The sequence below is a fragment of the Octopus bimaculoides genome, chromosome 5 (assembly GCF_046866305.1).
Source record: "Octopus bimaculoides isolate indiv1 chromosome 5, ASM4686630v1, whole genome shotgun sequence".
NCBI lineage: Eukaryota > Metazoa > Mollusca > Cephalopoda > Octopoda > Octopodidae > Octopus > Octopus bimaculoides.
The window spans coordinates 9487805-9502212 of record NC_142932.1 but is presented as its reverse complement, the minus strand read 5'-3'; the positions used below and the strand labels follow the sequence as shown (position 1 = coordinate 9502212).

At 36.3% G+C, this 14408-nt stretch overlaps 1 protein-coding gene across 4 annotated transcripts in view; it reads right to left on the bottom strand.

Moving 5' to 3' along the window:
* LOC149135420 (uncharacterized) overlaps positions 1-10518 on the bottom strand; it is a 35739-nt gene extending 25221 nt beyond the window's left edge. For 3 of the 4 annotated variants that reach the window (XR_016241847.1, XM_089351990.1, XM_089351992.1), the window contains exons 1-3: positions 10455-10518; positions 2821-3316; positions 2188-2247 (exon numbers count right to left, since the gene is read on the bottom strand). Coding sequence is in view for 3 of the 4 variants with exons in the window: in XM_089351990.1 (XP_089208116.1) it covers positions 2188-2247; positions 2821-3316; positions 10455-10510 (612 nt within the window). In the remaining variant the exon portion in view is untranslated. Of the gene's footprint in view, positions 1-2187; positions 2248-2820; positions 3317-7877; positions 8002-10454 lie in introns of those variants that run through there. The other variant, XM_089351991.1, reaches the window with a different exon arrangement.
* Positions 10519-14408: the final 3890 nt, after the last annotated feature.

The following is a 14408-nucleotide window of genomic DNA, read 5'->3' as shown; positions in this document are numbered from 1 at the left end:
CATGAAGTCTCAGTTTCAGTTCCACTGTGCAGCATCTTGAGCAAATGTTGCTCAAGGCTGACCAAAGCCTTGTGTGAGTGGATTTGGAAGACAGAAACTGAAGGAAGCTTGTCATGTATGTGTGTGTGTGTACCCTTGTTTCGACATCCTGATTGTAAACGAGCATCACTGTCATATAAGTGGTGTTCATTTCCAGCCCTCTGTAAAAAATATGTGTCTGTGCAAAAAAAATTAATTGCTCGAAAACAAGTCAGGATTGGCAACAGGAAAGGCATCCAGCCATAGAAAATCTGCCTCAATAAATTCTCTCTGATCCATGCAAGCATGGAAATGTGGATATTAAATAATGACATACATACACATCCACACAAATATAAATATTCATGCGCACACATGGCTTCTTTACAACTCCCTGCCAACTACTTGTCAAAACTATCCTAATTAAACTGTAGTTTGTGTGTGTGTGTGTGTGTGTGTGTGTGTGTGTTTGACAGGCAGGAGAATATGTGTCATATATTTGATGTTATCTTTATTGTACCCCTACCATTGCTAGTCAATTTCAATGTTTCTCAATTGGTTTTAACTTCTTATCATAACTCTCTCTGTATCCCGCTTTTACTTGTTTTTCTCTCTCTCTATACAAAATAAAGTGTGACCGGAACAATCAACCAACATTTATAATGGCTATTATAATATGAGATGCATATTTCCTTTAATATAAGCTAGTGTAATTTAAGAGAGATTTGGTTGCTATATCTAACTGGTCAAACGATCATGAGAAAGCTCTGTTATTGGCTCCAAGGAGCTGTAATTTTGAGAAGGGTTAATCAGATACAGGGGAGGTGAGAGTGCTTAGTATGGATTAATGAAAGAAGAGAGGCAGCTGCATCAGTTAGTTCAAAACAGCAAGGACTGTCATAGTAATAGAAGAAAGGGAGAGGATGCGCACAACGTATTGTTGTGTAGATAGTTGTAGTGTAATGGTGGTATTAATAGTCAAGACTGATCTCAATACCATAGTTGATTTATCTACTAGCTAATAAGAGGAGGATGGAGAGAATCAATAATGGGTGACATGTAGGCTTCATCTAAGAACAAATATAAGTAAAACAAGTGCTGACAATACCGAGGCTGTGGAGTCGAAGTTGTAAGTAATTATTGGGGAGCTGGAGTTGGTAAAAATGTACCAACTCCAACTAAATGTAAAGTGCAATACATTAAAATTCATAATTCCACAAACAATGGTTTCAAATTTTGGCATAATGCCAGAAATTTCAGGGAAGGAGCTAAATCAATTAGACTGACCCCAGTGCTCAACTGGTACTTTTTTATTGATCCCAAAAGGATGAAAGGCAAAGTCAACTCCAGTGGAATTTGAACTCAAAACAAAGATGGACATGCTAACATTTCTGTCAGCTCAACAATCAAATCAGATTTAAGAGCTTCTATAAAATAGGTTCTGATAGAAGCAATACAGTTTCTAAAAGCAAGATGTCAACAAACGTTGAATTTGCATTTTTGATATAACCGTAATTCTACAAACAAAATGTTTCTTTAATATATTTTGAAGGGATAAATTTTACAATATGATTTATTTCAATTAATGTAATTCTTCACATCCCATTCAAACAATATTTTAATCTAGGAAAGGAATGACTATGTATTTACTTCAGCTTATGTCTGTTAAAAGGGTGATTTCTCAAGTTGCCTTAGGTGTTAAGTCAATTAGTTTTAGCTTTGATGTACTTGAAACTGGTAAGCAAAAGATGCTCTGGACTTTCTTTCATAGTATTTATTGTTTGTTTCTTTTATATCCCTTTACAACACTTTGGTAAAAATATCGTTTGTTTTTTTTTTTTTTCCAAAATAATGTTGTAAGCTTTGTCTTATGCTTAAACGTTTGTAACTTCTTAAATAATATTTTTAAAAAGCCACAATGGCAGAGCTAATGCCTTTATATGCAAACTAATAGGTGAGGGTGTTAAAAAGTAGCCTGATGACTACTTTTTTAAGCCATATATATTGTGTGCTTTGAATTTAAACGCTAATATATGATTAGTCTACAAATGGAGTTGTAACTGGTAGTACCATAAATTGATGAGTTGGAGTTAAAGGTTTTGTCGACTTCACAGCCCTGGATTATACTATGTAATAAGAAGCACAAAATTAATTAAAACAAAAACTTACAGTTCGCTTTAGACTAACTTCACTTGATGGGTGAATTCTAGATTGATGTCTGTTGTTTACCTGGAAATTAAAAAAAACTATTAAACTACACTACAAATCGTAATAAGAACACAAATATGTACAAAATTCCTTCCCTGTTCACATTACCCCTAACAAATATCTACCCACACAAGTTCAAATTAGACATATACAACATATTCCATTTTCATACTATCCCCTAGTCTATCAATGTACAGTCCTCTTTTCTAACACTACCACTAATAACGAAGTTGAGTTGGTTGCTTAACCCAGATTTTTGAAACTGTTTCATATCTCCCAACAAAGTGGCTGCTTGAGGACTGATTTATTACTGGTTACTTGCTGCCATATTGAGAGTGACTCCCTCACCTCACAAAAAAATGAATACCTTGAGTCCTATTACATGAGAGATGATGTTATTTCAATTAAATATTGTGCTTGTTTTTATAATGGCTTGGTTAATTGGACTGAACCTAGAATCATGTAGCTGGAAAACAAACAAACTTTACATTTAGACATGCCTGCACTCATGCTTTATCAAATGCATGCAATTAACTTAATAACTTAATGAACTGAGAAGAAAAAATTACCAGAAAAGTGAACAGAGATATTTACCGTACGAATGATATTGGCCCCAGCTGTAGTCATTTTCCCTGGTACAGAGTCCTTAAATGACTGTGGTTTCCCTAAACCCATTATTGTTACCTTTGGGTTGTTTTGACTATTTAGATTCAATTTATGATTCATGATAATTTTCTTCCTAGCATCTTGAACATATTTCTTTGCTTGAGAGTTTTGGATTTTATGTCTTGCATCAACAACATTACTTCCAATTTTTTCCCTAGCATCTTTGAAGGATTTTGCAGACAATTTCAAGCGGGCATCAAACTGAAGTAATGCTGGCTTTCGTTGAGGAGCTTTAACATGTTGATTGTAAACTTGCTGCTTGTGACTTGAAGGATTCTGATTGCCACTACTAAGCCGTTGTTTTGCTGGTGGCCTTTGATTAGAATGGTAAAGGGATTTCTTTGTCATAGGTTTTAAGTTACGAGAAAGTGAATTGGTTTTCAACAATGGCTGCAAGCGTTTGTTTTTCCAAGATTTTCCTTGTCTGAAATTAAACCAAATTGAAGAAAATAAATAAATAATGAGATATCTTCTGAAAATGAATATATTATTTTAATAAGTGACAACTAGCAAGGTTACAAATTGATTTTGGAGATGAAACAATCAGTTACATCAACTCTCATAGTTAAACCAAGAAGGATCAAAGCTAAAAATCAATCTTAGATGTTGATTTAAACTTAGACAGTAAAGGAATGTAACCACATATCAGAAGACATTTTTTCCAACACACTACTGATTCTACTAGGTTGAATTTTCCATGGTCACACTAACCACAATCTACTGGCAAATGTGTATTCATGAAACTATTTTCTTTGGTTAAATTAACCTTTCTTTGGTTTCTTGAAGTATCAAGCTCAAAGTAATTAATTACTGACTGAGAAATGAATTACTACCAAACTTTGTCCAGTGATCTAAATAATCTGTTATTGAATATGATTTGAGGAAGATTTGGTTGCTGTTTCTAGCAAATTATGTAAAGGTCCTCCTATTGGTTTGTTTGCACAAATTTGTTGCTGAGTGGATTTTTGTGGTCTCTATGACAAACAACTTAACCATAAGAACATCAAGCCTGTTGACTTGAGCCTATTCATTGAGAAAATATTTGTACTGTGTAATGGTTTGAAAATCAATAAAATTTATATTGTATATCATTATGCAATATATAAATGCAACAAGAGCCATATGGTTCATGTGGCTCCAGATCTGACCCTTCACCTCCATGTAGCACCATGGGCAGGTGCCTTCTACTGTAGGTTGACCTACAAGTTGTAAATGAAATTTAGTAGATGGAAACTGTATGGAAGCATGCAAACAAATATGTGATCATCTAAACCTCTTGAATATGGTACTCAGTCTAATGGCTGAAATCAGTAGAAGAGTAAGATATTTTGTGAGTAGGGTGATACACTGCACAACAATTTTGTCAAGTGTTTTGATGGGAGATCCAAGAGTATGCTGAACTGAAATACGGAATAAAATTTTTCCAATAAAGCTTAGTTTTCTTGTGATGCAATGTTCATTTTATTCACATTTTGTTTAATCAGCACAGAAAATATATTAATATATGTTGTAGTTATTTATTATGACAAATTAGTACAATTTATTCCTTAGAAAGAAAGTTTTTATAATGCTGGCAGGATAAATTTGGTCATGCCAACAGACTGTTCAAGTTGAAATATGTTCAGACTTGTTCAGATGAGCCTAGAATTTGTCTGTAGATCAACTGCAAGACATTCTGCTTGTAAATGCCAATGTTAACAGGTAGTGTGTGCTGAGTTAAGCCAGTGGTGTGTTCTTGTAGATGCTTTGTCAAACTGCTGAACTGTTGGAGGGTAAAGTTCAGCGAGCTCTTATCTTTGCTGGTGACAAAGGGCCTCTCACTCAGAGTAAAAGGTAGGCTATGACGCATGTGTACAAACAGCCATGCTACATGGCAGTGAAACATGGGTCATGACTGCTGAGGACATGCTTAAGCTTGCAAGGAATGAAGCCAATATGCTCCGCTGGATGTGTAATGTCAGCATGCATACACAACAGAGTGTAAGCACTCTGAGAGAAAAGTTTTTAAGAAGCATCAGATGTGGTGTGCAAGAGAGATGACTGTGCTCGTATGGGCATGTGTTGCAAATGAATGAGGACAACTGTGTGAAAAAGTGTCACACCCTAGCAGTTGAGGGAACCTGTGGAAGAGGTAGACCCAGGAAGACCTGCGATGAGGTGGTGAAGCATGACCTTCAAACATTGGGCCTTACCCAGGCAATGACTAGTGACAGAGACCTTTGGAGATATGCTGTGCTTGAGAAGACCAGACAAGTCAAGTGAGACCATAACCCGTGGCCTATGCCAGTGGGTGTAACCAGCCCACTTATGAGTACCCCTCATTCATTGGACAATAAACTTTGCTTGCGAAGACCTGTTGCAGCAAGTGAAATCAAAATCACTGACATGGCTGATGACAGTACCGCTTGATTGGCACTCGTGCCAGTAGAAGGTTAAAAGCACCATCCGAGTGTGACTGTTGCCAGGGCCACTGATTGGCTCCCATGCTGGTGGCACATGTGCTGCATTGTCAAGTAAATGAGAGGCATCTTTGCCTCCACTGATTCAGTTGCAAAGTGTTCAGTAAAGTTATTTGGTCGCAGACCTCCTTTGAGTCTTTTTATTATTACTGGGTCACACATAGTCCCCAGATGGTAACATTGATTTTAAGGCCTTCCCAGATGAGTGACTGGTTATTCAAAGACATTTATAGATTGTAAATTTATTCTATCCAGTTACCTATTGGTATAGTGATCATTTGAAAACTCCAGAAGTGACACTTTCATTCTTCCTGAGCCCTCACATCAGACAGTTGTTAATGTTTATTTGAGTTGGCTCATGTCCTTCCAATTGCTACAGATCTGTAATGCATCTTACGGCTGTGCTTGTCAGCTGTATGGTGAGGAATCCTACATTGGGAGTGGTAACGACTATGGTAGGGTAGCTGACTGCTTATTGTGATCATTCGTCTTTTGGTTTCCTGTAGCTTTGCTCTCTTTTACAAACCCAGTGAACACACATATATTTCCAATTTCAAAGAAATACAAACAATAGCTATAAGACCCAAGTTAAAAAGATTCTCAACAATTCAACTTTTCTGGTTGACATTAAGACAGCCACCCTCAATAGGGGCCTTAACTCCCACATTTTAGAGCTCCATCACCTCCATTTTTCAGGAGCAAAATCCTTTTAATAGGTTCCATAAGACTGGAATTTTGGAATCTGCGCATAAAGATCAGTAGTATGGAATACACGTGTCATGATTAGAATTTTTTTAGGGTGTGTAAAGAGGGAAAGAACCCTCATCTGCAATTTTGATGAAATTCAAATCATAGGTATCCCAGTTCATTAGAGAAAATATAACAGAAAAGTCTAATTCTTCAATTGCATGTAACACGGGCAATGCCAGGTATCTCTGCTAGTGCATATATACACACACACACACTATATATATATATATATATTATAGATATGTATGTATATATGTATGCCTGTCCTCAGTCAAATCGTCCAACCCATGCTAGCATGGAAAGCGGACGTTAAACGATGATGATGATGATGATGATGATGTATATATGTGAGATAATAGTTTCAGTATTAAAGTGAAATTATTGAAGCGAAAATATCTGACATTACAATAGAGAGATGTTATTGTTTCACTTTTGGCACGTAATACTGAAATAGTAGAGGAGATATGATATTGCTCTGGGCTCACACTAGGCAATAAGTTAAAAATTTTTTTGGTCTATGACACTACATGGACCCTAAGTAAGGCATGTGTAAAATTTGAATGTAGTTCTCAAGTTTTAGGGATTCACACAGACAGACAGACACATTCTCATCTTTAAATATATAGATTCTTAAGGGAAGAAAGATTTGAAGGAGACTTGAATGAAGTTGAGCTGCATAACAATTTTCAAAAGTATCTGTTTTTGGGAAATCAAAATACTAAGAACTATTTTGAAACAATAGGTAATCTTAAATCTTACCAAGTGATGGGTACAGTGTGTCATTAAAATTTTTGTTTGGAGTGACTTTCTCTCTTTTTTTTTTATTAGAAAAACTGGGTCTGGTGAGCATTTCCTCTAGGATATTTCTACCATAGAAAAAGCATTACCAAGGCAACTAGAGCTTAAGTATGCTTGCTGACCATTGCTAGACCCTGAAGCAAAATATAGTAGAAAATCAAACTAGGCGACTTTTTTTAACCAAGCATGTCTTTTCCATTGTATTTTAAGATGTGTAATTATAAGGGTCATTAAAAATTAAATTGCACACCACACAAAAACCTGATCTGATAGAGAAATGTTATTAATTTATTTGGATTCAGTAAATAACTAAAAAACAAAAAACTGAGAATCAGGTATTTTCATTCTTGGGACACAAAACTTGTTTTGTTGGTCACTCTATTCAGTTACAAAATAAAAACAGTAGAGCAATTAATTTCAATTCCATATGTCATACATAAATTCCATTTTCCTTAAAATTATATATTATACATGACAATATATCATAATTTCAAATTTCAAAAATTATCCTCACAAAATTCCTTCCATACAGTTAATTCAATAAAAACAGTAGTTTTGCTTATATTGCTACTGGCACTGGAGGAAATAAGAGAGAGAGTTTGCTTATATTACTTTGAATATGAATTCTGCAATTTGTAGAATTGACTTTTACCCATCAGAATTTGGCTTGAACAGTTGTACAATGATTATTGAAATTTGTGCAATTTTTTTTTCTTTTTGTTAGATTAATAATTTACCCTAATATACAAAATTTGGTACTCCTTTCTAATATTTCTCCATGGGGTTGGTGTATACAAGGTTCAAAATATTCTTGAGATAGGGGGTGGGCTGAGATTTCTTCAACAGCTAAATATTTTGACCACATTTATTTTCTGATTCTAAACGTCGATGTTTAAGACTATTAATGACACAATAGGCAGAGATGAGGGTAAAGGTAAATTTTCTTGTAGTCAAGTATGTTGCTATCTACGAACTTACCAAGAATAATCATTTCTTCTATGGATTTCAAACACTAACATAAAACCATTAATTTCGACCTCAAAACTTGAAGGGGGGGGGGGGTTATCGACCACAATGTTTAAAAATATAACAAAACACTACAGACATTTTTGTCTGGCACGCTTTCTATTCTGTTATCATCCATCATTCACAATAGAAGATTCCAAATGTGTGTACAGGTCATACATCTGTGGAGAAGAGTGTAACTGATTGTTATACCGACCTCAGTACCTTCACTAACTTATTTCACAGACAATGAAAGAATAAACCGTAAGGACAAACTCAACGAATTTTGAACTTGGAATAGAAGAAGTTGCGAGGCAACGCTCTACCAATTCTGCTATCCATTCGTTCTCGATAATAACAATCTAAGGGGAATAACCAAAACTTAAACTGCGGAATCCTATTGTACACTTGAAATATATTTTTGCATGTTTGCTCACTTTATTGCAATATTTATTTATGCGTTTCAGCCAAGTGCTGCGGTCATGCTGGAGCACCACAAAAAAAAGCGAGAAGAAACAAAGAGAAACTGATAAATATATTATCAGTGTGACTTTGTTAAACCACGACAGCTTCGACGTTTACTTGAGAAGCACCTTTCTAAATATCGAGCTAATTTAAAATTAGTTGCGAACACATACATTTAAAAGAGAAACAATTGCCTTAATGAGTTAAGCGAACACAGATTGAAATGAATAGTGAATTTAAATGTAAATTTATTTTACACACCAAACCGAGTACAGTTGTTAAGATGTTACTTTATTATCCATTGCAGTATTCATATTTAAGCAGAAAAGATATTTCCTCCGAATTCTTCTTAGTCTAACTTCAAAGCGAAGCATCTTATCAGGAATGTTGATCAGATGAGCCCAAAAGAACAAGTCTGTAGTGATGCGATAAGGATTACACTCCTAGTTCATTCATTTATAGATGAATGTATTGTTGTTGGCACTCCGTCGCTTACGACGTCGAGGGTTCCAGTTGATCCGATCAACGGAACAGCCTGCTCGTGAAATTAACGTGCAAGTGGCTGAGCACTCCACAGACACGGGGATATTCAGCGTGACACAGTGTGACAAGGCTGACCCTTTGAATTACAGGCACAACAGAAACAGGAAGTAAGAGTGAGAGAAAGTTGTGGTGGAAGAGTACAGCAGGGTTCGCCACCATCCCCTGCCGGAGCCTTGTGGAGCTTTAGGTGTTTCCGCTCAATAAACACTCACAACGCCCGGTCTGGGAATCGAAACCGCGATCCTATGACCTATCCACTGGGCCATTGCGCCTCCACAGATGAATGCATATTCAAAGTTTAATGGAATTTAGGGGCATTTTTGCAATATAATTGTAGTTTATCAACTACAACGGGATGGAAAATTAATTCAAGCCTACACGAGATTTCAACACAATGGTAGCAGTACTCAGTAGTAGAACCAAACACAGCTGATGTCAAATAATCAAGCAAATACAAATTCAATAAAATAAAAAAAAGAAATGGAAGTAAAAGATAGGTGTATACTGAGAAAATCGATAATCAAAATACATAATGCTGAAAAACGGAAATATTTTTATGAAATTGTCAACTTCGGTTGCAACAAACAAATAAATTTTAAAATTACTGATTAAACTAAACATGAAAACAAATATGTGGAATCATATTATATAAATATTTATATAATAGTTGATCATTAATACAAATATATGGAAACTTAACGCTACTATTCATTATTATTATAGAATAAAAACTAAGTGAACCCGTCTAGATACTCTAAAAAACAAAAGGTTAACTTCTTCCTTTGAGTTCCTGGCAGACCGAGAGCTTTCTTAAAACAAAATTAAATACAAGGCAAACTAAAATCGATATAACTCAATAAAAGCTGACGTTTTATCATTGTAAAAAAAATTGTCTATAGAAAACACCAACCAAGAAATAATATCGCTTATAATACACATATTTTTGGTTACGTCAAAAGGAAAGTGAAATGTCTAGTATACGAGAACAAATGTATTTTGAAAATACATAATAGTAAAAAGTATTATTGTACAGAATCCATTTCGAAAGAAATTTATTTGTCAATTCGAACTTTTATACTGTGATGTTATACAGAATGCATGATCAGCGAATCTTAATCCTGTCAAGCTGTACAGAATGAATAACTAGAGCACTATTTGAAGTCACAGAAGAGTTTAAAAAAAAAAAGAATATTTACATATTGTTAAAGTACACCTGGGGAATATTTCGAATTAATGAAAGATATGCTTCTGATGGGTGATTTAAAGCAATATATTTTGGCGACTTTAATGGACTGAAAGGATATTTTGAAGAGAGAATTCTTAAAAAGTAACTGGATTCAGTGTTATACATTTACTGATGTGTTTTTGGTAAAGAATACATGTGTCCGCGTAAACTAAACAGTTAGATTGTTTCAGGAGACCGAAGTATAAGGAAGAAAATAAAAGAAATAATGACAACATATATAGTAGAATCAAACGTTGCAGGAAAGAATAAACGAAAGTGCACAATAGACAAACTAAATGGAACAATAAACTACTTACACTTCACGCGAACGGAAATCATTCTTGATGTAGTCGTCAAGCGATAAGTCCGCCATATTTAACTGATTAATTGAAAACTAACTTCCGTCTTATACCCTCAACTTCCGCTATTACATTGACACCACTAATTCATTTATATTTTATGAAAAGTAATGTAAGATATCCCGTATATAATATAGTGGGCTGAAAATCGCCGTTCAGCAGAGATTATACAAGCAATTAGTAGACAATAACTCTCGAGAGAGGTTTCTGAAAATTAAAAATCACATATTTTATTAGCCTTTAGTATTACCTTGATCCCATGAAACTATCTTATGATAAATGGGATAGGGTCTCATTTTATAGGGTTGAAACACTTCTATCAGTTAATATTATCCAAACAATTAGTTGACAAAAATCCCTCGTATTTGAAAATTAAAGATCATGTATTTTATTACAGCCAATGAGGAGTGGCGGCCTTGGTGCAAATCTTGAAAAGACATTGCTTCTTGCCGGCAAGTCAAAGACTCAGAATCTAAAATCATATTTTCTAAAATGTTTTGAAGGCCTTATATTCGCTATCATTGACTGATTTAAAAGATTTTCCCAGAAAGCAAATAATAGCTGAAATAATGAAATATCTGTGATGTGTATGCATAAGTTATGTTAAGACTAGAGGGCAATGTTTTCCATTGTGTTTATAGCATTTGAGAATACTCTCACATGGCATCATATTGCCAGTATATCTTCCCCAGGGAGTACCGGAATGACTACCAGACATAGATGTGAGCTGCTGCAATTTTTTAAAATATCCCTCTTACAAAAGCACTTATGGGCTGGTAGTGTGCCCCTTGCCCAACACGTTTCCTAGTAAAATGCGTAGATGCTCACTGGAGAAGAACAGGCTTCATTGGTGTGGAAATAAGATGAGTGGAAGAACAGGGTTGTGACGTTAACGGTCAAGGGACTTGAACAGAACAGGAAGGGTGAGAGAGGAAGTAAGATCGGGATCCTCTCCGTCTTTTGCCTTGAGCACTCAGGACGAATAGATGAGCGAGCTGAAAGAAATTGGTATTAGCAATGCTATCGTTAGGTGCACAGGCAGGGCATGAGTTTTGGATTGAGTACAGCTGGACGGCAAAACGACGAAAAGATAGGCGAACGTTTTTTATTTCCCCGCATACAGTTCCCTCGTACAACAAGCTATTTCGGCACTCGTGCATAAGTATATTTCTCCCTTGTTATCCCCTTCCATGTGATGGCAGTGATTCCGTTAGACTTTTCTATGGTGAAGGACATGTAGTGACTTGGATTTGTAAGATCATAGTGGCTCCTTGATAGATGAGGAAGACCAACTGATCGTAGCGAAGATCAAGCAGCGATTGAGGGGAGCTTATACAGAGGGGATGTACGCCACGTTTGCTAAGCTGGGAACAGGTCGATGTGTATGCCGCAAAGGTTAGGAGACCGACCAAGTGTAACATTTTGGACACAGTCCTATATATAAATACAAGGATGGGCTGAAAAGTTCATAGGCTGATTATGAAGGAGTGATACTAGAGCTGTGAAATCTTGCATGCTTTAATTTCTATATTTCTAATTTATAACTGCATTGTTTCTTTCCAGCTAAACTGACATCTCACTGTTCAAAGACGACTTAAAAAGTAACTAGTTGTGACTTTTCTTGAAAATAGACAAAATTTAGCATCATGGTGTTATCAAGTACCTGCAGAAAGAGGGTTTTAGTCCCCAAGGACATTCATGCTGAAATGGTTGCTACAATAGGGGATGACATCACGTCTTTATCAACAGTGCAAAAGTGGGCAGCTGAATTTAGGAGAGGAATAGAAAGTCTTGAAGATGACTCAAAATCTGGATGTCCTGTAACTTCCACCACCAAGGAAAACATTAAACATGTTCACCACATGCTGATAGATGACAGGCAATTGACCATAAATCAAACAGCCAATGCTATTAGGATATCCTGTGAGGGGGTTGAGAATATTCTGCACAATGAACTTGGGATAATGGTTTCTGCTCCGTGAGTGCCACATCTTCTGACACCTGATCAAAAGTGCATCAGGCTAATCACATCCCAGTAAAATCTGATATCATTTGAAGTAGACCCAGTTGGTTTCCTTGAACATTTCCTAACACAGGATGAGTGTTGGCTTCATCACTCTGAGCCAGAAACAAAGAGGCAGTCCATGCAGTAAAAACACCCTTCCTCACCTGCTCCAAAGAAGGCCAAAGTCATTTCATCTGCAGGGAAGATGGTGCCCTTTTTGGGGGGGGGGGGATGCAAAAGGCATCATGTTTATTGACTATCTTCAGAAGGGCTGTACCATTAATGGAGAGTACTATGCCAACTTGTTGAGGCAGTTACGAAAGATTATCAAGACTAGATGCCTAGGAAAACTGACAAAAGGGGTTTGTTTCATTAGAACAATGCTCCAGCACACAAGTCCTTAATTTGAATGGCTGTTGTACATGACTGTGGCTTTGAACTGGTTGATCTATAAATGGAAACAAATTGCAGATTTGGACTGTTCATATTTTAAAACTATGAAAAAATAAATTACCCCCACAAAAAGCTGGAATTTTAGATTCGTTTGGGGAGGGTGATGTTAATGAAAATTTCACTATTGTTTCTAATTATGCTTCATTTTCTGTTTGAAAATAAAGGAAGTGGGGATTGTAATGGTAACAAGTATGTCATGCAAAAAACAATTGGCCAAAATTGGTACTGAGTCAGGGAGGAGGGTTTGAAAAAATTCTTTTTTGTAAAAAGCTTCCACACTCCATCATTTGCCAGGGTGCGCTGAAAAATAAATTGAAACTTCCCTGCCAAAAGTCTTCTAAGGTGTTCTAGTGTAAAAATTACTCAGCAACAACAGGATGCTCAAGTAGTGTGTGTGTGTGTGTGTGTGTGTATATATGCATAGTTATATATATATACACACACACACACAGGCATATGTATTCAGATACACATGCTCCCTTATCTCCATTTACAGGTAGGCTATGTATATGTCTAGATACACACATGTACAACACATTTATTTTCAAGCATATATGTACTTACATCTAACCATATCCAACAACACAAATATGTAGCATATACACAAACATATACACACACACACACACACGCGCACACACACACACACACACACACACACATATATATATATATATATATATATATATATATATATATATATATACAACGGGCTTCTTTCAGTTTCCGTCTACCAAATCCACTCACAAGGCTTTGGTCGGCCCGAGGCTATAGTAGAAGACACTTGCCCAAGGTGCCATGCAGTGGGACTGAACCCGGAACCATGTGGCTGGTAAGCAAGCTACTTACCATACAACCACACCTGCGCCTACCTCTGTTGAGCAAATTCCGTAGCACCAGCTTTCATCACCAGTGATGACCTTCAAAAACTGGTCCAGATCAACTTCCAACTGTTCTTTCAGTTCATGACATGCATTCAGTTGTGACTGCTTTTGATCTTCCATGAGCAAAACAAGGCACAAATTTTGCTGCAACTCTTTTCACTTGCAATTCCTTGCTCAAAATTCGTTGGCAGGGGCTCCAGGACATGCCAGTCATATGAACAAGTTCGTCAATTGCTCAGCAGTGGTCCTCCAAGATCAGTTCATGAATGTTCATGTTGTTTTCAATCATTTGGGAGGTCAATGGTTGCTCTGAACCAAGTTGATCTTCAAATGACAAGTGATCATTCCTAAAACATGAAAGCCACTTGTAAACTTGTGTTTTGCTCATGCAGTATCCTTGTAAGCTGTTTAAAGTATGGCAACTGTTTTGACTGCCATTTCCCAAGTCAGTTTAGGATCTGCCACAGACCTCTCCTGCTCACAGTGTCCAATGCTTTCATCAAATTGACATCTGTTACATAAAGTGGTTTGTTTTATTTTGTTCCTGGCACTTTTCCTGGAGCTGTCTGG